The sequence below is a fragment of the Aphidius gifuensis genome, linkage group LG6 (assembly GCF_014905175.1).
Source record: "Aphidius gifuensis isolate YNYX2018 linkage group LG6, ASM1490517v1, whole genome shotgun sequence".
Taxonomy (NCBI): domain Eukaryota; kingdom Metazoa; phylum Arthropoda; class Insecta; order Hymenoptera; family Braconidae; genus Aphidius; species Aphidius gifuensis.
In genome coordinates this window covers 150,612-169,551 of record NC_057793.1, presented here as the reverse complement: position 1 = coordinate 169,551, position 18,940 = coordinate 150,612, and the positions used below count along the sequence as shown (strand labels likewise).

General features: G+C 25.8%; 5 protein-coding genes and 1 non-coding gene across 8 annotated transcripts; 2 read left to right on the top strand and 4 right to left on the bottom strand.

Moving 5' to 3' along the window:
* Positions 1-3,839: 3,839 nt before the first annotated feature.
* On the top strand, positions 3,840-8,861 carry LOC122858568 (putative uncharacterized protein DDB_G0277255). Its single transcript, XM_044161523.1, is given in 8 exon segments — positions 3,840-4,324; positions 4,519-4,657; positions 4,660-4,763; positions 4,830-5,022; positions 5,214-5,304; positions 5,395-5,666; positions 6,171-6,389; positions 6,464-8,861. Coding segments are annotated over 8 exon segments (2,769 nt in total). The 5' UTR covers positions 3,840-4,150; the 3' UTR covers positions 8,041-8,861.
* Positions 8,862-9,149: 288 nt separating this feature from the next.
* Positions 9,150-10,826, bottom strand: LOC122858577 (peptidyl-prolyl cis-trans isomerase D). The gene is made up of 6 exons (XM_044161545.1): positions 10,554-10,826; positions 10,352-10,489; positions 9,975-10,273; positions 9,772-9,912; positions 9,442-9,699; positions 9,150-9,372 (listed from the first exon to the last, which is right to left on the bottom strand). The coding sequence occupies exons 1-6, from the start codon at positions 10,642-10,644 to the stop codon at positions 9,154-9,156; spliced, it is 1,146 nt and encodes a 381-aa protein (XP_044017480.1). The 5' UTR covers positions 10,645-10,826; the 3' UTR covers positions 9,150-9,153.
* Positions 10,827-10,970: 144 nt separating this feature from the next.
* Trnav-uac lies at positions 10,971-11,043 on the bottom strand. Its single transcript has one exon. It is a non-coding gene; the product is annotated as a tRNA-Val (tRNA).
* LOC122858564 (mitogen-activated protein kinase kinase kinase 4-like) lies at positions 11,037-16,906 on the top strand. Of its 3 annotated transcripts, none has more exons than XM_044161515.1 (5): positions 11,037-11,143; positions 12,398-12,579; positions 12,653-12,962; positions 13,100-13,300; positions 13,366-16,749. In XM_044161515.1, exons 2-5 carry the CDS (start codon positions 12,404-12,406, stop codon positions 16,747-16,749), a joined length of 4,071 nt encoding a protein of 1,356 aa, XP_044017450.1. In that variant the 5' UTR covers positions 11,037-11,143; positions 12,398-12,403. The 3 variants fall into 3 exon arrangements, with proteins under 3 accessions (XP_044017450.1, XP_044017451.1, XP_044017449.1); XM_044161516.1 differs by lacking the exon at positions 11,037-11,143 and adding an exon at positions 11,390-11,947 and having other exon boundaries at positions 12,653-12,932; positions 13,366-16,906; XM_044161514.1 differs by lacking the exon at positions 11,037-11,143 and adding an exon at positions 11,834-11,947.
* A 27-nt stretch (positions 16,907-16,933) lies between these two features.
* On the bottom strand, positions 16,934-17,806 carry LOC122858593 (ribonuclease P protein subunit rpr2). Its single transcript, XM_044161570.1, has 4 exons — positions 17,689-17,806; positions 17,553-17,611; positions 17,376-17,467; positions 16,934-17,258 (listed from the first exon to the last, which is right to left on the bottom strand). Exons 1-4 carry the CDS (start codon positions 17,696-17,698, stop codon positions 16,934-16,936), a joined length of 486 nt encoding a protein of 161 aa, XP_044017505.1. The 5' UTR covers positions 17,699-17,806.
* A 2-nt stretch (positions 17,807-17,808) lies between these two features.
* On the bottom strand, positions 17,809-18,781 carry LOC122858588. The gene is made up of 3 exons (XM_044161564.1): positions 18,516-18,781; positions 18,272-18,438; positions 17,809-18,205 (listed from the first exon to the last, which is right to left on the bottom strand). The coding sequence occupies exons 1-3, from the start codon at positions 18,687-18,689 to the stop codon at positions 17,902-17,904; spliced, it is 645 nt and encodes a 214-aa protein (XP_044017499.1). The 5' UTR covers positions 18,690-18,781; the 3' UTR covers positions 17,809-17,901.
* Between the last annotated feature and the right edge of the window lie 159 nt (positions 18,782-18,940).

The following is an 18,940-nucleotide window of genomic DNA, read 5'->3' as shown; positions in this document are numbered from 1 at the left end:
TCTTTTTTTTTTTTTTATCATGTTTTATTTGCTATTTTAATTTTTTTTTCTTTTTCAATTTTTTATTCGCATGGGAAATGTAAATAAGAAAATTGTATATTGAAGATGAATTTATTTTATTACATAAGTATAATATGGTTTAATTGTTTTTAATTTAAGGGTATATAAAAACATTATATTCCCCTACATATAAATTAAAAGAAAATTAAAAAAGTTAAGTTATGTTTTTGACACATGCAGGGTTGTTTTTTTTTTTTTTTTCAAGTGTTGAAATAAATTGTTTGTTTAACGAGGCGATGCTAAATTGTGGAAAATTTTTGTTTTTTTATTTATCATGATGATGATAAGATGAAATGATATAAAGATTTTATTTTTTTTTTGTTCTGCTTTGATTTAATTTTTTTTTTGTATTGCAGGGATAAATAGTATACCTATATACATTTTTCATCTTGCTTGGTCGTTCATTGGCTTTCTGTCATTTTAGTTTAGTTTGTATACATATATGCGTATATGGTCGGTTGGCAAAGTCGTCCAAGTACCCTGGAACTGGTGAAGGACTCACGTGTCATAACGTGTGCCACTATTGTAAAACGTGCTTGTTCGCAAACTGGGTGGTTTCACAGTCGTCCACCAACCGATTCAATGTGCCATGACACGTGTTTAACAAATAGACTTGGTGGCCAGCAAATGTGTTTGCATGTTTCATGTCTGGCTGCGGATCATACCTTCAAGCTACTTTACACACAAAATAATCCATTATCCATTATTTATTTTTTTTTTTAATATATAGATTTTTTTAAATTTTATTCATTTGGTTTTTTTTTATTTACAAATATTCAATTTAAAATAATACCAAACATGAAATTTTTTTTTTTTTAAATAAATAATATATAAAAATATATAAATTGAGGTTTTATATAATATTTTTTTCAATTTCAGCTATAGCTGTTGACCAAGTAATTTGTAATTATTTTATTTTTAAAATATATATAAGATCTAGCTTTTTAGACAATAATTAGCCGCATCTACTACAAGCTGTATACATAATTTGACCCTAAATAACCATGTCGATATAAACATACACATTGAAATTAATGATAGACCAGTTTGTTACGCGTCAGTTGATTTTCCCAGGCCCAATACACACACTTATACTCAACATTAGATTCGCGAAATCAAATTGGGGAGCTCTTTGATCCTTGAGCAATGTCACTGTGGCTAATTTACAATAAAATTATATTTATAAAAGAACCCACTATATCGGAGCGTGTGTACAAAAATAAATGAAGTGTGTACTTGAATCAATTGTATTATAAATATATATATACCGCATGTACCATACGTTAATAATTTTCCATCAAGATTTATATTTTATATACAAAATAGAATTTAAAAAAAAAATAAATATACAATCTGATAAATACTAAATATTTAATTCAAATCAAATTCATAATCTTGTTTTTTTATTTTTAAATAATAATAAAAATAATAAAGATCATTAATTAAATAGTGTTTTTTAAGTGAGTTTTTAAAATTATGTATATTGAAAATGTTGCAATAACAGAATATTCTGAATATATATATAGATAATAAAAGTTTCATAATAATAATAATAATAATAATATAAATTAACTGCAGTAATAATCGCAATTTGATATTTAGCTTGTCATAATTAATAAATCAAAGACAGTGCGTTAAATTCAATTCAATATAATATAATATAATAATGATATTTCAATAATAAATGTTTATTATATGCTGCACCACGTCAAATTCAATAATATTGAACATAAATTTATAATGATTAAATTTGCATATAATACATGTGAATATAATTTGTTGAATTACACTGGCATATTGGTTTGTAATATAATTTTAAAAAATATAGTTTATAATGATCGACGCATCAATATCAAAATTGAAAATATATACAAATATATTATATATATGTATATAGAGAGAGAATATAGCCTCCTACTGTTCTTGTCGTCGACTCTTCATGGATAGAGAGTGCTTGTGACGTGAATTATTAGCCCTCCGGTACATCTACACAAATATATATATACATATATTTATGCAATGTAATATTTACCATGAAAATCAGAGGGAGAATTTATGCGGGCGTGGCTTTTGAAGCTCATTGCACGAGTGAGGGTGGCAACAGGCGTGGCACATCCCTTTGCAACCCAAAACTACACATTATTTATTTATTTCATTTATTTCATTTTTTATATATAAATATATTTATTCAAATTTTTTTTTATTTTAATTAATTATTTACATATTATTTTTTTTTTTTTGTATTTCAAGTTTTATCATTTTTTTTTTTTTTAAGATAGATCTTTAAAGATTTATATATAAGTATATGATTTAGAATACTTTGTTGAATTTAATTTTCAAAATTAAATGGAGAAAAAAAATACCAAGTACTTATATATGTATTTTTTGTGTAGTGCAGAGTTTAAAAAATTGTCTTTTTTTAAAGGTCCCTTGGACTAGCTTTCTGTCTCTTGATATTGCTTGATATCAAGTTTGTGCCAGTGGTAATGGCCTGTCAGTTGCAGACACTGGCTGTTTCTGGTCTGATCTTATACATATATATATACATTTATACAGTCAAGCCACAATGCTCTACTCAGCAGAAACAACCAAGTAACGAGACCCTCTTTTCCTCTTTTCCTCTTTCATATATATCATATACCTTCAGGGCCGACACAAATTCAATAAGTTAAATATTTTATATAAATACATATGTATAAATTAATTAATATAGATGTCCAATTGAACGTTTACATTGCAAGTTTTTGTCTGCCAGGATTTTTTTTTTCTTAAAACTGCAGTATAATTTGTTTGTTTTAACTTTTAAGAATTTGAGAAAAAATATTTATTATTTATTATGTCAAGACTATTGGGATTATTTTTTCTACTTAATGTGATTTGTAAAATTTAGTAAACGATAGGTTTTGGTTTGTTGAATCTCAAAGCAACCACCCCCAAACCTTATTATAGAAATTGATCAATACTCGGAGTAGAGAGATTTTGGATACAGCAAACAGTGTCGCACGACTGATGGAAATTTTTGAAACTGGCAGGTAATCAACATTAAAATTGGAATAGCATTTGTATTTTAGCTTCATTATTTTATAACATCATTACGGAGACATAGAAAAATTTTGTCATCCAAGTTCAGTATATACTGTTCAGTCATCAGTATAAATATTTCTTTGACAGTTTTTTTGGGTCTAAATTTTTGAGAACTCTTTTCTCTATTATCCTGTGAATTTAAAAGAAGATTCTTCTTGCCATTTAATTACTGAAAAAAAAAAAAAAAACATTAGAATTTTGAAAATGACATACTGCATATAATCCTGTTTAAACTGTGAAATTTTTATCTCTGGAAAAAAAAATTTCTTCCGAGGTTTTTTCACTCGAATGTTTTGAGAAACCTTTCCTTTATTATTTTGTAAATTTTTGGTACAATTCTTCGAGCCGTTTAATTACTAGAAAAAAAATAACATTGAAATCGTGAAAAAAGCTCAATGCATGCATATTGCATACAGTGCTATTTGGCTTGTGTTGTTAAATTTATATCTCCCGAAAAAAATATTTCTCACGAGATTTTTTTGCTCCAAATTATTGAGAAGCTTTTCCCTTATTATTCTGTAAATTTTTAAAACAATTCATCCATCCATTTAATTACTGCAACTACAAGTTCGGAGAGTTAATTTTAAATTTGTCATTCTGTCGGTAAGATAGATACTTTGCTACCTTCGATTTTTCGGCGGGGCGTCTGACGAAAAAAAAAAAATAATAAAAATAATAACTGACATTGTGTTCATCATGGCTTCCGCGGGTTAGTGATCAATTGATACAACCGCTTATAAAAAAGTTGATTAAATTATTAAACTATTTAGTAACCGTTACATAAAAAAATTTTGTCATTACTTGGAAAAATAATAAATATAAAAACTTAATTATCAGGATAATTAATACAAGTCTATTGACATCACAATAAACATTGTAATAATAATATATTAACGTCAAAGTTGTTGTGTATTATTTTTTTTCACATAGATAAATAATTAAATTGGCTCTGTGAATTTCCCAAGTATTTAATTGACAATTGTCATTGTCAATAGTTTAAGTTACAATGGATTCATCTGATGAACATGATTTACCAATTTGTGAAAGCCTTGATTTAAGTGGACAAGGATTAAAAAAATTAAGTCGTTGTCCATCTGATGCTGACATAAGTACTCTGATTGTCGATGACAATGAATTACAACGACTTGATAATCTTGATTCTTATCATCGAATCACAAAGGTATTTTGTTATATTTTTTTTAATAAAATTTATATTATTCTAAAAATAATCAAGTGCACGACATATATCATCAACAAATGTCGTATAAATTTAATTGAAAATTTGCCAAAAAAATATCTCATTTTTATTTATATACCTACCTATAAATATAATAATTATTTATTTATTTATTTATTTCTTATTGAATTATTTAGTTGTCAATTGCAAGAAATCAATTACTACGAATGTATGGTGTAACAAAATTACATAATTTAGTTACACTTAATTTAGCAAATAATGGAATTCTCACAATTGAAGGTATCAAGGATATGCCAAATTTAACAACTTTATGTTTGGGTCAATTGAGCATCTTCATACAAACACAAAGCTAGAACATTTGGATTTATCAGAAAACAGCATTAGTCATATTTCAGATATATCCTATCTTCGTAATCTCAAGGTTAATATTATTATTACATTAATTTTTAATATTTATAAATATTTAATTATTTATTGATTTATTTAGGAATTATTTTTACACAACAATCGTATTATAACATTACGACAGTGTGAAAGATATCTTCCAACGTCAATTGAAACTTTGACACTGGCAAATAATAATATAACTGATTTAAATGAAATGTCACATCTTGGTGGCTTGACAAATCTTGTTAATTTTTCAATAGCCAATAATCCATGTGTCAGTCTTTCTGGTAATAGTATGTATCCTTTTTATTATTTTTTAAAACAATAACAACGACAAACAAATAACCATCTCATTTAGTTTTATCAACAAAAATTAATTATAGCTATGCAACAGTTAACAGTTAACAATTAATAAATATTAGAATAATAAATTATATTAGTTGATAGAAATTTTAATGTAGTTTAATAATTCTTAACAAAATAGCATCTAGTGGATTTGATTATCGTCCATTTGTTATAAATTGGTGTATGAGTCTTAAATCAATTGATGGCTATGCTGTGGATCCAATTGAGAGGTAATATTATTTATAAAAAAAAAAATAAAATCAAAAAATTAGATAAACAAAATAAAATAATAATAATGCATTTAAATTTGGCATGATTAGCTTAAAAGCCGAGTGGCTTTATTCCCAAGGTCGTGGTAGACAATTTCGTGTTGGTGAACATTCACCACTTGCCCAATATCTTGCATCAGTTTGTCCATTATCTGGTGAATCACTTGAAAATGAGACTGATAGAAAATTGAGATTAATATTGAGCAAAGCACAGCATCATCAAAAACAATTGAGTCAACAAAGTGATTCTGGAATGAGTTCATCACCAGCATCAGCAAGAAGAAGGCTTGGTTCTGATAGAACAAGTTCACCAAGACGACCCAGTAAGTTTATATATTTTATATCAATTTCAATTAACTATATTCAAGTGGTAAAATAAAAAAGACAAATTAAAATGGAACAATAAGGTGATTGATAAAGTAACAAGAATATAAATTTTATCATCTAGTTTTGCCATTTTTGGCATTCCATGAAGATAGATACTTGGCTAAATTAAATGAGAAAAAATTCAACGGATGGCATTTGCCTTCACCAGGTGAAAAAAAAAAAAACAGAAAAACAGAAAAACAAAAATAATTTATGATTTAAATATTATAGCCGGAATAGTTTAGCAGTTGATGTTGATCTGCTTTTTCGGCTTTCTAGATATACCAATATTAGAAAAAATAATAATAATAAATTAATAATATATTTATTTATAATTTGCATGCATGATTTTTATTATTATTATTATTATTTATTCACGTACAAAGTCTTTCATGTAAATTAAGGAATTAAAATAAAATAAAATAAGCTTTATAAATTTGATAAATAATTGTTAAATTAAGGATCAATTGAATTAGGTCTGAGTCGAAATTCAATGAGACAACGATCACCCGACAGAATGGTGGCAAGTTGTCACACCGAGACTATGGCAACATCTTGTCATGCTGGACTGACTGATAATCATGATGGCCTGATGACACAAAGTCTTGATCCAAATATGCTTTGCAGTAGTAGTAATTTTATCAGTAAAGGAAAAGAATCAATATTACAAGATGTCGAAGGTAATTTTTATTTTATATAAATTTATAATTAATATGAGAATAAATGAATAACATAATGTTAATTTAATAAATAGAAACATCAAGTCCATTACAAGCAGCAACAAAACTTGTACCTGTACCAGAATCTTTAATGAGTCCTGATTTTCGTCCACCATCTGGACTATGTCGTATACTACCAAAAACACCACCAAGTCGTATTAAATCACCAGTTCAAACATCAACAATACCAACAAAAATTTCATCATCATCATCATCATCTGAACAAACAAGTAAAATAACATCAACAAATAATCATAATTTAACATCAAAAACATTATCAAATACACTGATGATGAAAAATAATTCAACAACAACAACAACAACAAATTGTACCAATAACAACAAAGATAAAACAACAATAACAAAACCAATTGTTATAAATTCAAATGGTAAATGTCCACAAACAGTTAAATTAAATAATTATGTACAAAGTAAAACAATGACACCAAAAAGAAGTCAAAAAAATTCACCAAATATGTCAAGATCAATAACGGCTCAACAACAAAAATCAAAAATACCAACTGATCAACAAAAACCATTACGTATTGGTAATGGTCCAAAAAAATATAAAGAATTAGATGATATGAATAATATAATAGGAATAAGCTCAGATGAAGATAGTGAAGTTTGTCATTCAAAATTAGATGGTATACGTAATCGTGCAATTCAAAGACGTCAAGAAGATACAAATAAATCAGATGATCAAATTGAAAAAGCAGCAATTTGTATACAAAAATTATGGCGTGGTTATCATACACGTAATTTAAATAAAAAATCAACTAGTGTATTGAAAACAATTGAAATGATACGAACAAATAAATATATACAAAAATTATCAACAGATATGGAAGCAACAAGAACAGCATTAGAAAGTGAACATAAACTTCAATTATTACAAATGCAAGCAATAAATGCATTATGGAAAAAAGTTGTTAGTTTACAACCAAATGATAAAACACAACAACAAAATAATAATCATAATATTAATCAACATTCAGATGATGTTGTTGTTAATTTAGCACAAACATGTAATTTACTTAATGCACAAGTACAACAATTACAAGCTTCAATGAGTGAAATAAAACGTTGCATGACAACAATGCAACAACCATCTAAAGGGGTTAATCAAATTGATCAGGGTGTTGGTACACAAACTGAAATATCTGCTGTTCATACACCAGCCGGTGAAGAAAATACATTTCCATATGGTAAAAATATTGTTGTTAATAATAGACCACAATCATTATCAATACAACAAACAATTCATGAAGTTCATGAAAAATCTAAAAATCTTAATGACAGTGGATTTAAAAAAATATCACAATCAACTGATACAACTGATGATGAAATTAATACTGATATATTAAATTCAAATTCAAATCCAGAAATTGCAAGTTGTATTGATGAAGAAATATTATCAAATAATTGTCATGATAATAATAATTATATTGTTAAACAAAATGTTGATATTTCTGAAGAAATACTCTGCAAAGAATTGCATAATTTAATTGAGACTGAAGCTGCTGCTGCTGCTAAAGATGCTAATAATGCTAATAATGCTAATAATAATGATAATGATGATGAAGAAAAAAATGATTTAAATAAAGTTTAAATTAAAAAATTATTCATCAAGTCACAATAAAGTACAATTTTTATTTATTTATTTATTTATAACTTAATTGTCATGTTGATGCTTCAGTACTCATTGTAAATAAATAATAAAAAAATCAACAAGATGTGATTTTACAAAAATTAATTAAAAGGATTAAATGCTCCTTTTAAATTAAAATTTAAAGACTAAAAAAAAAAAGCTGCCTGATAAAAATAATAATCACAATATTGATGAAATATATTTTGACATTTTAATTGCTCAGCTTGAATAAATAAACCAAATCGAAAAATGAGTATGAAAAATACGCGAAATAAAGTTTTTCGAATTCAATTTTTTAAAATTTAGTTGAAAATAAAAATAACAAAAAATCTATAGTGAGATTTAGAGTTTTATAAAAAAGTGTAGTTTCTTTTTTTTTCCAAGAGTGTTTTTAACGTAGTATTATAGTTGATATGAAAAAATTTTTAAACTAAAAATTCATAAAATATTATACAATGTTTGCTTGAATTATACTAAAATTGCTTAATGAAAATTTGAAAATCTTTACTATATAATTGTCAATGTAGCTTACACTCTCAGTATTCCATTATCATTAATTAGTAATTATTAATTTATTTATCTTAATATCCCTAATCAAGTTTTAATAATTATTTATAGAAAAAAAAAAACCATAATTATCTCGATGGATTTAATTGTAACAACTCAAATTCATTTATAAACAAAAAAATTGTGAGACCAAATAAAACCTTTTTTTCAATTCAATGATTTATTTGAAATATTATTTTATTTTTTATTAAAAATAATTGTGTCAATGCACGTGATTACATGAATATATAATCTATAAAAATGTATATATATTTATGGATGTATATTATAATTTTCTTACAAATATTAAAAAAAAAAAAAAAATATGTAAAACTTGAACAATTTCGAAGACATCAGAAATATTATTATAAAATTAAATAAAAAAATTAAAACATTTAAAAATTAATGAGTGTTTTTTGTTTTTAGTTTGAAATATTATTATTTTTTGTACTTTTGTCACCGGCATTTATTGTTGTTGTTATTGTTGATTTTTCGTTTCCTTCATTTTAAGTGTATTTAAGTGAGATACTACATAAACATTCGCTTGTAAGATTCTTTTTCAACATTCAAATAAGATTTAATAGTATTTTTAACTTTTTGAATTTCACGAATGACATCTGGATTATTTGGTGATGATAAATTTGCTTTTTGTAAATCAGCCAAGCTTAAATTATATTCATTTAATCCAAAATTTGCTTGACTTTTTCTAAACAATGCCTTTGTATTATTTTTGTCAATTGACAATATCTGAAATTGAAAAAAAAAAAGAAATTATTAACTGAACAAATGCAATTATGCAGTTTAATTTAAACTCACATTGTTGCAAATTTTTATGACATCACGATATTTATTTAACTTTAAATAAACAGCTGTCAAATTAAGATCAATTGACATTTTTAAATTTGACAATATCGGCTTTAAATCATCAGGAATATTTGTCATTTTATTAATCCAATTGTAATATCTCAAAGCTTTTAAATATTTTCTCTTTGCAGTTATGTAATTTTTATTTGAAAAATAATAATTACCAGATTCTTTAATTTTTTCAATGACTTTTGTGATGATAAATTTGTGCTGTAAAAATAATTATTATATAAATTATTAGAACACCACATGATAAATATAAAATAAATATAAATTATTTACATCAATTTTATCATTATCTGTATCGTTATAATAATCCCAATCTTCTAGCCAATTTGGATAAATATCAGGTGTACCATCTTTTTCAAAAATTTTCCAGTCATCATTTGGCTTCAATTCTCCACAATCAACAATTTGTATTTTCTAAAAATCAAATAAACAAAATTAATGATTGAGGTTGAGAGATAATATATAAATAAAATTACCTCGATTGGTTTGTCATTGACAACATCAACTTCATTTAATTCTTGAACAGCTCCAAAACCCTTAATGACTTTACCAAAAACAACATTGGTATCATTCAATTGATAACTTGGCTCAGTTGTTATGATAAATTGTGATGAATTTGTATTTGGTTTTCCCTCATTAACCATACTCAATAAACCACCCTCTTTGTGTTTTATATTAAAATTTTCATCTTCAAAATATGAGCCATAAATACTCTCACCACCAGTGCCATCAAAATTTATTATATCACCACCTTGTATCATGAACTTTGAAACAACTAGAACAACAAATTTAAAAAAAGAAAAAAATTAATTTTTCGATAACAGGTAATTGAACTTGACTAGATAATAATTACCTCGATGAAAATATGATCCTTTGTAATGTAATTTTTTTCCAAATTTTCCAATACCTTTTTCACCGGTACATAGTGAACGAAAATTTTCAGCTGTTTTTGGAACAATATTTTTAAATAATTCAATAATAACTCTGCCCACTGTAAAAAAAAAAACAAAACAATCAGTTGTCTTTTATATTATAAATATGTTTATATTGTGTACCTCGATGACCATCAAGTTCGAGGTCTAGATAAACAATTGGATTATGAGTAGAATTATCAGTGTCAGATGATTCGTCAAAAGGCCGCTTCATTTTGCCCAAAACAACACGTTATTTATTGAAAATTATTATAATTGTCTTTATTAATTAATTATTTTATAAAAGACAAAATACGCAATATCCTCTGATCAGCTGATTTATATTATTTTTTTTGTTGTAATTTATTTTTTAAGAATTTCGTTAACCAACTTTTGGATAACAAGCAGTGCCGAGTGAGAGAGAGATAATATGTTGTACGCATGCGTACGTCATATATATATATATATTTATATATTATTATTTTGAAAATTAAAAAAAAAAAAAAATTTTATAAATAATAACAATAATATTAATAATGATTTGAATTAACAAAAAATAAATGATTCCGGCCAGGATCGAACTGGCGGCCTTCTGCGTGTAAAGCAGATGTGATAACCACTACACCACGGAACCCCGGTTGTTAGGGTTCAGCTTTAATATGTTTATCTACTGTGTTACATAAAAAAAAAAGAGACAACAAAAAAATCAATATGGCCGCGCGAGACGATTTAACGTGGGTAAATTCAAATTACTATTAGTATTAAATAATTTTTAAAAAATATATAAATAATAATAAACTTGATTAAAATAAATAAATTTAATTATGAATAAAGTTGATAATTTACTAATTAAAAAATATCATTTGTCGTTGATATAAATATAATTCATTTTCTAAAAAACTGTAAAAAACTTTTTAAGCTTTCAAAACTATTACGCAATGATTGTCATGTTGAGACTTGAGATGTGAGCTACGTCACGTTGGTTGACAGTGAAAAAAAAAAAATACAAGTAGGCGTCTATTTATAAATAAATAAATAAATAAATAATTAATTCATTAATTTACAAAGCCGGTATAAATATCACATGACTTGTATTGTAAAAAAAATATAAAATACAATAAAAAAAAAAAAATATTGAAAATTGATTTTTTTTAAAAAATATTAATAATTTATTGGTATTGTGATTGTTTTGAAAATTCAAATTTTTTTCAAATAATAAATTTTGGGTAGACCAAATGATAATAATATATTTTTTATCAACAAAAAAAATAAAATAGAGTTTTTGCTTGTTGAGTGATAAATATACATGATGACCTTTGTGTGTGCAAAATTTAATTGCGTCAATGTACCTATAAACATAACAACAAGTGCACTTCCGCATATTTACAAATGATAATTAATAATCAGATATATAATCAGCAACAGAAAAAAAAGAGTAAAGTATTATCGTTATCGTGGCTTCTCGTATACAGACAGACAAAAATAAAATAAAAACGACAACCAGTAAATCAGTATCAATCAATTCACCTGACAACGAGGTGATATTTCATCATTTTAACTAAAAAATTTATTATTTTAATTTCAATGAAATATTTTTAAAGCTAAAATTTATAATTATTTTAAAAAAAAATTAAATTGGAGTTATTATATAAACTCGAGAGATAACTCTAGAATATATATATTTAAATATTTACTATTATTATTATTATTATTATTATTATTATTATCAATTTCCTTTGAAAATTATAATTTAAAAAAAAAAAAAAAAATTATATTGTTATTGTTGAGAGAGGGATGTAGATGATAAATCTTATCTTGTATTTTTTTATTCTACGTTATTTATAGTTTAATGTGTTGATGTTATTTTGTTAATTATTTATTCAACTAAAAAAAAAAAGTGTAAGGAAAAAAAAGTGGTAAATTAATTTATAACAAGTTTAAATAAAAATAAAATAATAATAATTATTATTTGTATATAAAAAAAACAGTCTAAAATGGATGATGACGATGACGATGGTACAATGAGTCTTGACTCCAATGATTTGTCTGATCATGATGAACGTTTTTATGATTTGAGTGATATTTATGGACGAACACCACCACGAGAACGACTCAATCGAAAACAACGTGCAAAAACACAAGATAAAAAAAAACAACAACGAATATGGAGGTAATATATAGAAATACAATCTATTATATATTTAAATATATAAATTATTGAATATATTTTATTTATTATTTAGTGATACAAAATCATTGTCAACAAGTAAAGTTAATAATAAACCAGTTCTTGATCGTCGTATTACAATGGATGCAATTATTGTTAGTAATTTGTATGATCAAGCTGAAGAAGATAGACAACAAGAAATTAAAGATGCAGCTGCTAGAGAAGGAAGTCGACAATGCAAACGTATATTAAAATTAAATCGTGGTAGTGAAAGAGATTTGAAGCTAGATGTTGAAGCTGCCAGTCAATATGCATCACAAACTGATAAATCTTTAATGTCGACAATTAATAAAAAGGTTTTTTTTGGTATTACAGGCTTACGTGTGGTAAATTTATTTGTTTTTTTTTTTTATTTTATTTTTTCAAGTCTATTTTTTGTAAATGCTGTCTTTGTTATTAAATAATTCTCCTGTATAGATATACTTGAATTATTTTAATTTATATATATTTTTTTTCAATTTAGATTCAAGGAAAAAATAGATTTCTTTGTTTACGATCAAAACGAGTGGAAATTGATCAGACAAAACAAATTGAAAATTTATCATCAACAAGAATTGATAGTTTTTCAAAAATTGATCATGAATCAAACGAGGATCAAGCAAAAATTATTTTACCAAGTGATCGTGAATTATTTCATTTGACATTTTCACAATTAATTAATTTGGTAAGAATATTAATAATAATAATAAATAAATACGAATATAAATTAATTAATTTTTTGTAAAACAGGGATGTAAAGACAAAGATAAAAAAATTCAATGTCAAAGAGATGAAGAAAAAATACGTTGGCAAAATGAAGTTAAAGATTTAATTTGGCTCGAGCTTCAAGCTTATCATGCAGATAAAAGTCCTCTTGCACAAGATGAATACTTGTGTAGACAACGTGAAGCAATTGGTGAATTATTGAATGAAATAATGGAGTATAAATGGGATCCAGCTTCATTAAATGTTCCATCATCACCATCATACACATCAAGTATTTCAATATCAAATGACAGTGGTTATGGTGGTAGTAGCGGTGGAACAACACCAATGATTAATGAACAATCATGTCCTGGATGTTTATCAATGTACTGCAATCCATGTGGTAGATCACAAATGACAGCATTACGACAAGTTGAAAGTCTTCTTGTTCGTCTTGAAGCTGCTGAAGCACTCTATCCAAATTCTCAGGCATTTGGCTTAGATTATCAACTGTATAAAAGTCAAAAATTTTGTGATAGAGTTAAAACTATGTGTCTTTGGTACAACATTACAAGATATCATCGATTAAAATTATGTATTCTTGGTAGATTACTTACTACACTTGTTGATGGTGGAAAAAGCTATGCTGAAATTGACTCATCAGGTTCAAACACCAGTAATATCGCTACATCAGATGTTACTGATAATAATATTGAAATGATTAAACATTTATCTCAGCATGAAATCACCAGCAACGTCATTACTCCATCCGACAGTACCAATAGTAATTCAAGTAATAATTCAAGTAATTATTTATATCCAAGATCATGCTCCTTGTCAACAGCATCTTCAATAGTTTCACTTGACAATGAAAATAAAATAAAATATTATTTTCGTGAATCATCATTTAAAGAATTTGATAAACAGGGATATCGTAAATATATTGAGGAAGTATTAAAAACACGTGGATTAACAAAAAGTTTAAATTTTTTAGATCGTTTACATAATACAGTATTGAGAAAAGCAAGTTTAACATTTAAAAAATTAGAAGAAACAAATGAAGCTAGCGAAGAGTATGAGGATGATTGGGAATTAAAACGATATGGTGTATGGAGTCCTGAGGCAAAATCATTAAATTTACCACCATATACATCAGCATTTATATTTTTATCACGTGTACCACTTGATGTTGTTCATGAATTTTTAAGATTACGTCTTGAACAAAAACCAGAAAGACCAGAACCATTGTCAGTAAGAGAATTAATGAGAGAAATGAAAGAGGGTCTTGGCATTGCCTGCATGCATCGTGATAGATTTGCTGAACATTCGAAAACAGTATTAGCACTTGATGAATCATCATTCATTGAATCATCCCTATCACATGATTCAATACCATCAGATTTTGAGGATGTTGGAGAATTTGATAATAGTTTACAGTCTGTATTTGAAGTTTATCTTGATTATTTAGGTCAATGGATTAGCATTGTATTGTATAATAATATTTGTGAAAAATCCATTGATGCTGAATGGCAATTTGTTAAAAAAATAGCTGGTAAAATTAAAAATGGTTATAATATTTGTGGTATTAAATATTGTGGTATAATTGGTACACTTATTGATGAAGTTAATAAATATTTAATAAATCGTCCAAATGAAATTAATGAAATTGCTGCTGAAATTGAAGATAATGTACATCAAAATGTACATTACATGTATTTATCATTGGGACGTGAATGGCAAAGTATGTTTGTTGAAACTGGAAATAGATTACAACGTATACATTGTTTATCAAAATCATTAGTCAGTGCTATTAATGAATGGCCATATGAATCTCAACAATTAAATAATTCAATAAAAAAGCTAAAAACAATTTTACTAACACCACGAATTAAAATAACAAATTTAATACAAAATTTTACAGCAAAAGTTGATGAAAGTGATGATAATAATATGAATATTAAAGATCAAGAAATTTTATTAGTTAAAAAAACAAGAATACGACAAATATTTCATCAAGCATTTCGTATGGGTTTTGATTATTACAAAGGTATATGTGATTTATTTTTACCCGATGAAAGATCAAATATTGTTTATGATTTAATACATTTTGCTAAATTATGGATGAATTTTGTACAAAAAAGATGTGACAGAGGACGTGGCATACGTCCAGGATGGGCATGTCATGGACTTAAATTTTTAACAATTGTATGTGATCCATTAAATACAAAATATTTAAATGATTATGAATTTGAAGATTTAAAAAAAACAATGGATTCTTGTATAACACACGTCATAGGTGACAATAAAAATAAATCATCACCATCATTAAATAATGAACGTCGTATATCAAGATCATCTGGTCCATCACCAGCACAATCACGTAGTACAACACCATCAATTAAATCACGTAATAGTAATATTGCTCTTGATAATTATGATAAATTATCTGAATGTAATTTAATGAAAAGTGAAAAAATTATGCTGTCGTTAAAGGCCATTGATGATGAAATTGATTCCGATAAAAGAAAATATGGACTTATTGGACGTATTGTTGATAGACAAAGTATAAATAATATACGTTTTAAAATAAAAAAGATACAATTTACTTGGCAACGTGGTATACGTATTGGTGAGGGTGCATTTGGTAAAGTTTATACTGTTGTTAATAATCAAACTGGTGAATTATTGGCAATGAAAGAAATGCCATTACAGCCCGGTAATAGAAGTTCAATAAGTAGTGTTGTTAAAGAACTTGAAATATTTGAAGGTATACATCATAAAAATTTAGTTGGTTATTATGGTATGGAAATACATCGTGAAGAATTGTTGATATTTATGGAGTTGTGTACAGAGGGAACACTTGAAAATCTTATAAAAGGTAATGGTAATTTTGGTTTATCAGATGTATTTATAAGAAAATATACACATCAATTGGTATTGGCTGTTAGTGTTCTTCATGGACATGGTATTGTACATAGAGATGTTAAAAGTGCAAATATATTTTTGACGGATCAAGGTAGATGTTTAAAGCTTGGTGATTTTGGTTCAGCAGTTAAAATAAATACTCACACAACAATGCCAGGTGAAGTCAAAGATTTTGTTGGCACTCAGGCGTACATGGCACCAGAGGTGTTTATGAAAAATGACAGTGGTGGTCATGGTAGAGCTGCTGATATTTGGTCTGTAGCATGTTGTGTTATTGAAATGGCAAGTGGTAAAAGACCATGGCATGAATTTGAATCAACTTATCAAATAATGTTTAAAGTTGGCATGGGTGCAACTCCACAAATTCCAGATAATTTATCTCAAGATGGAGTTGATTTTTTGAAAAAATGCCTTCAACATGATCCAAAATATCGTCCAACAGCAAATGCATTATTATCACATGTATTCATACGTAATGGTAATGACATTAGTATTGAACAGTAATTTTTATTTTTTATTTTTGTTCTTGCCAAAAGTCAATTTTAAAAGAAAAATATTTTAATATAAAAATTGTATATTATCTTTTTTTTTTTTTATATAGGTATATAATTTAATTTAGTCTATTTTTATTATAATGACATTATAAATATTTTAACGAAAACTTTGTGTTAATTAATTTTGTATAAAATCAATTGTTGGTGATTAAAATTTCATTTTGTTCAACTTGTAAATTCTTGTTGAGACTTTCACTTTCATTTTTGATATTTGTATTTTTAGATTTATTATTGTCATTTTGTTGCTTTGAATAATCAAATATTTTGACAATTGATTGTGGCTCATTGATCCATAATTTATATCCTGGTTTTGTTGGTATTTTTCTTGTATTTTTACACAACAAGCATGTCCATTTAATTGATTTACATGGTTTTGATATTAGCCTGACCTTGGCTGTTTCACCAGCAATCAATGGTGCTTGACATTTTTTACAAATTGATCTTTTTATTTCCGGCTCACTTTTCAAGGAAAAAAAAAAAAAACATTATTATTCAATTCAATTTATAAAAAAAAATAAACTATTGTTATAAGTATTTGTCATATAAGTATAGGTATATATTTTTTTTTTTACTAACATTCGTAAAACTGCTTTTTTACCACAATTGATCATTAAATTTCCATACTTTGATGCTAGTACAGGATCTGACTTTGATATTAATTGACTGGCCTAATTTAAAAAACAATTATTTTATTGAAATGAAATGACGAAAAAAAAAAAAAAAAAACAAACAAATTTTAAATCAACAACTTACTTGAAATAAATAATTCATTCGTTCAAAAACATCTTTTCCAGGACAAAGCACTTCATTCTCTGCCAATAAAAAAAAAAATCAATTAATTAATTAATTAATTAAATTATCAATAATTTAAATTTATAAAACAACTTACGTTTACTCATTTTGTAACAATTGTTTATATATTTATTTATTGATTTTGATGTTTCACCTTTGACATGAGACAATATGAGAGGTTATAAAAAACATACACACACACATGTGTCAAAACATGTAAATAATAATTTATATTTATTACAAAGCTTTTTTTTTTACTTTATTATGTACAAAAGTCACCGAGTTTAATTATGAAGTAATAAAATAATAATTATTTACGATCATAATAATAGGGTGAATATGTTGGTTCAACAGGAAATGAACGAAGGGGTGTTGATTGAATGTCATAAATTTGAGTTGTATTTTTAGGCTTGATTGTTGAAGGAGCACACTTGATAACTGGTGTTTTTATAAATTTTGGTTGAGTGACAATATTATTTGGAGAAACATTTTCATAATTTTCTTCATCATCATTGTCATCTTCAATTTTAATTGTACAATTACCAGGTGAACTTATCAACCGACTATCCATGAGTTCTGGAGCAAGAATACTTGATTCTCCCTCATTGTGTGATCTATTAATTAAATGGAAAACAAAATTATAATCATTGACATCATTATAATATGTCTATTTGACTTACAAATTGTATGATGTATTTTGATAAGTATATCCATATTCTTCTACCAAGATGTCAATGTCAATCATCTGAGTAATAATTTCATCATAAATTGCTTGACATTCAGATAAAAATCTGTCTTCATCAATAACAAAATCAGTGCTTATTTTATTGTCCTCAATAACTTCATTCTGAAAATAATTACAAGTACTTATTAAAATTATAATATCCAATTAATAATAAATATAGGTACCAATTAATAACTTACACGAATACTTTTTATCATAACAGATAAATTATCAAGATGTTGATGACTAGCCACTTGAGCATTTTTATCACTGACATTTATAAATGCCAAAGGAGATTCCCATTGTTTTTTTAATTTTTTAATACCATTATCAATTTGTTTACCAAGTTGTATAAATTCAGCAAATAAACTCATTATTATGTAGGTATAAATTAATAAATTATTAAAGCTCTTGATTATAAATAAATAATAATATGCCAAATGGCCAACGGTTAAATTTATTTGATGTGTTTATTTATAAACAAATGATTATCACTTTTTATCGATTGTTGGTAAATAAATTAAACAACAACAAGTTGCATGCTATAACAATAATAATATGATCACGTGATTCACCTTGATGTCCCCTCTCTCTTATGTAAAATCACGTCGGCTTTTTCTTTTCT

What these genes read in the sequence shown, in the direction of transcription:
- LOC122858577 (XM_044161545.1), bottom strand. Translation starts at nt 10,644, where the DNA reads ATGAAGCGGCCTTTTGACGAATCATCTGACACTGATAATTCTACTCAT. An exon ending in CGAACTTGATGGTCATCGAG is followed by an intron (nt 10,490 to 10,553) that starts GTACACAATATA and finishes TTTTTTTTACAG; the next exon opens with TGGGCAGAGTTATTATTGAA. An exon ending in TCAATGACAAACCAATCGAG is followed by an intron (nt 9,913 to 9,974) that starts GTAATTTTATTT and finishes TTTGATTTTTAG; the next exon opens with AAAATACAAATTGTTGATTG.
- LOC122858564 (XM_044161515.1), top strand. Translation starts at nt 12,404, where the DNA reads ATGGATGATGACGATGACGATGGTACAATGAGTCTTGACTCCAATGAT. An exon ending in GTATTACAGGCTTACGTGTG is followed by an intron (nt 12,963 to 13,099) that starts GTAAATTTATTT and finishes TTTTCAATTTAG; the next exon opens with ATTCAAGGAAAAAATAGATT. An exon ending in TTTCACAATTAATTAATTTG is followed by an intron (nt 13,301 to 13,365) that starts GTAAGAATATTA and finishes TTTGTAAAACAG; the next exon opens with GGATGTAAAGACAAAGATAA.
- LOC122858593 (XM_044161570.1), bottom strand. An exon ending in GAATGAATTATTTATTTCAA is followed by an intron (nt 17,468 to 17,552) that starts GTAAGTTGTTGA and finishes TTTTTAAATTAG; the next exon opens with GCCAGTCAATTAATATCAAA. An exon ending in AAAAAAGCAGTTTTACGAAT is followed by an intron (nt 17,259 to 17,375) that starts GTTAGTAAAAAA and finishes TTCCTTGAAAAG; the next exon opens with TGAGCCGGAAATAAAAAGAT.
- LOC122858588 (XM_044161564.1), bottom strand. Translation starts at nt 18,689, where the DNA reads ATGAGTTTATTTGCTGAATTTATACAACTTGGTAAACAAATTGATAAT. An exon ending in TTATGATAAAAAGTATTCGT is followed by an intron (nt 18,439 to 18,515) that starts GTAAGTTATTAA and finishes AATTATTTTCAG; the next exon opens with AATGAAGTTATTGAGGACAA. An exon ending in CAAAATACATCATACAATTT is followed by an intron (nt 18,206 to 18,271) that starts GTAAGTCAAATA and finishes TTTAATTAATAG; the next exon opens with ATCACACAATGAGGGAGAAT.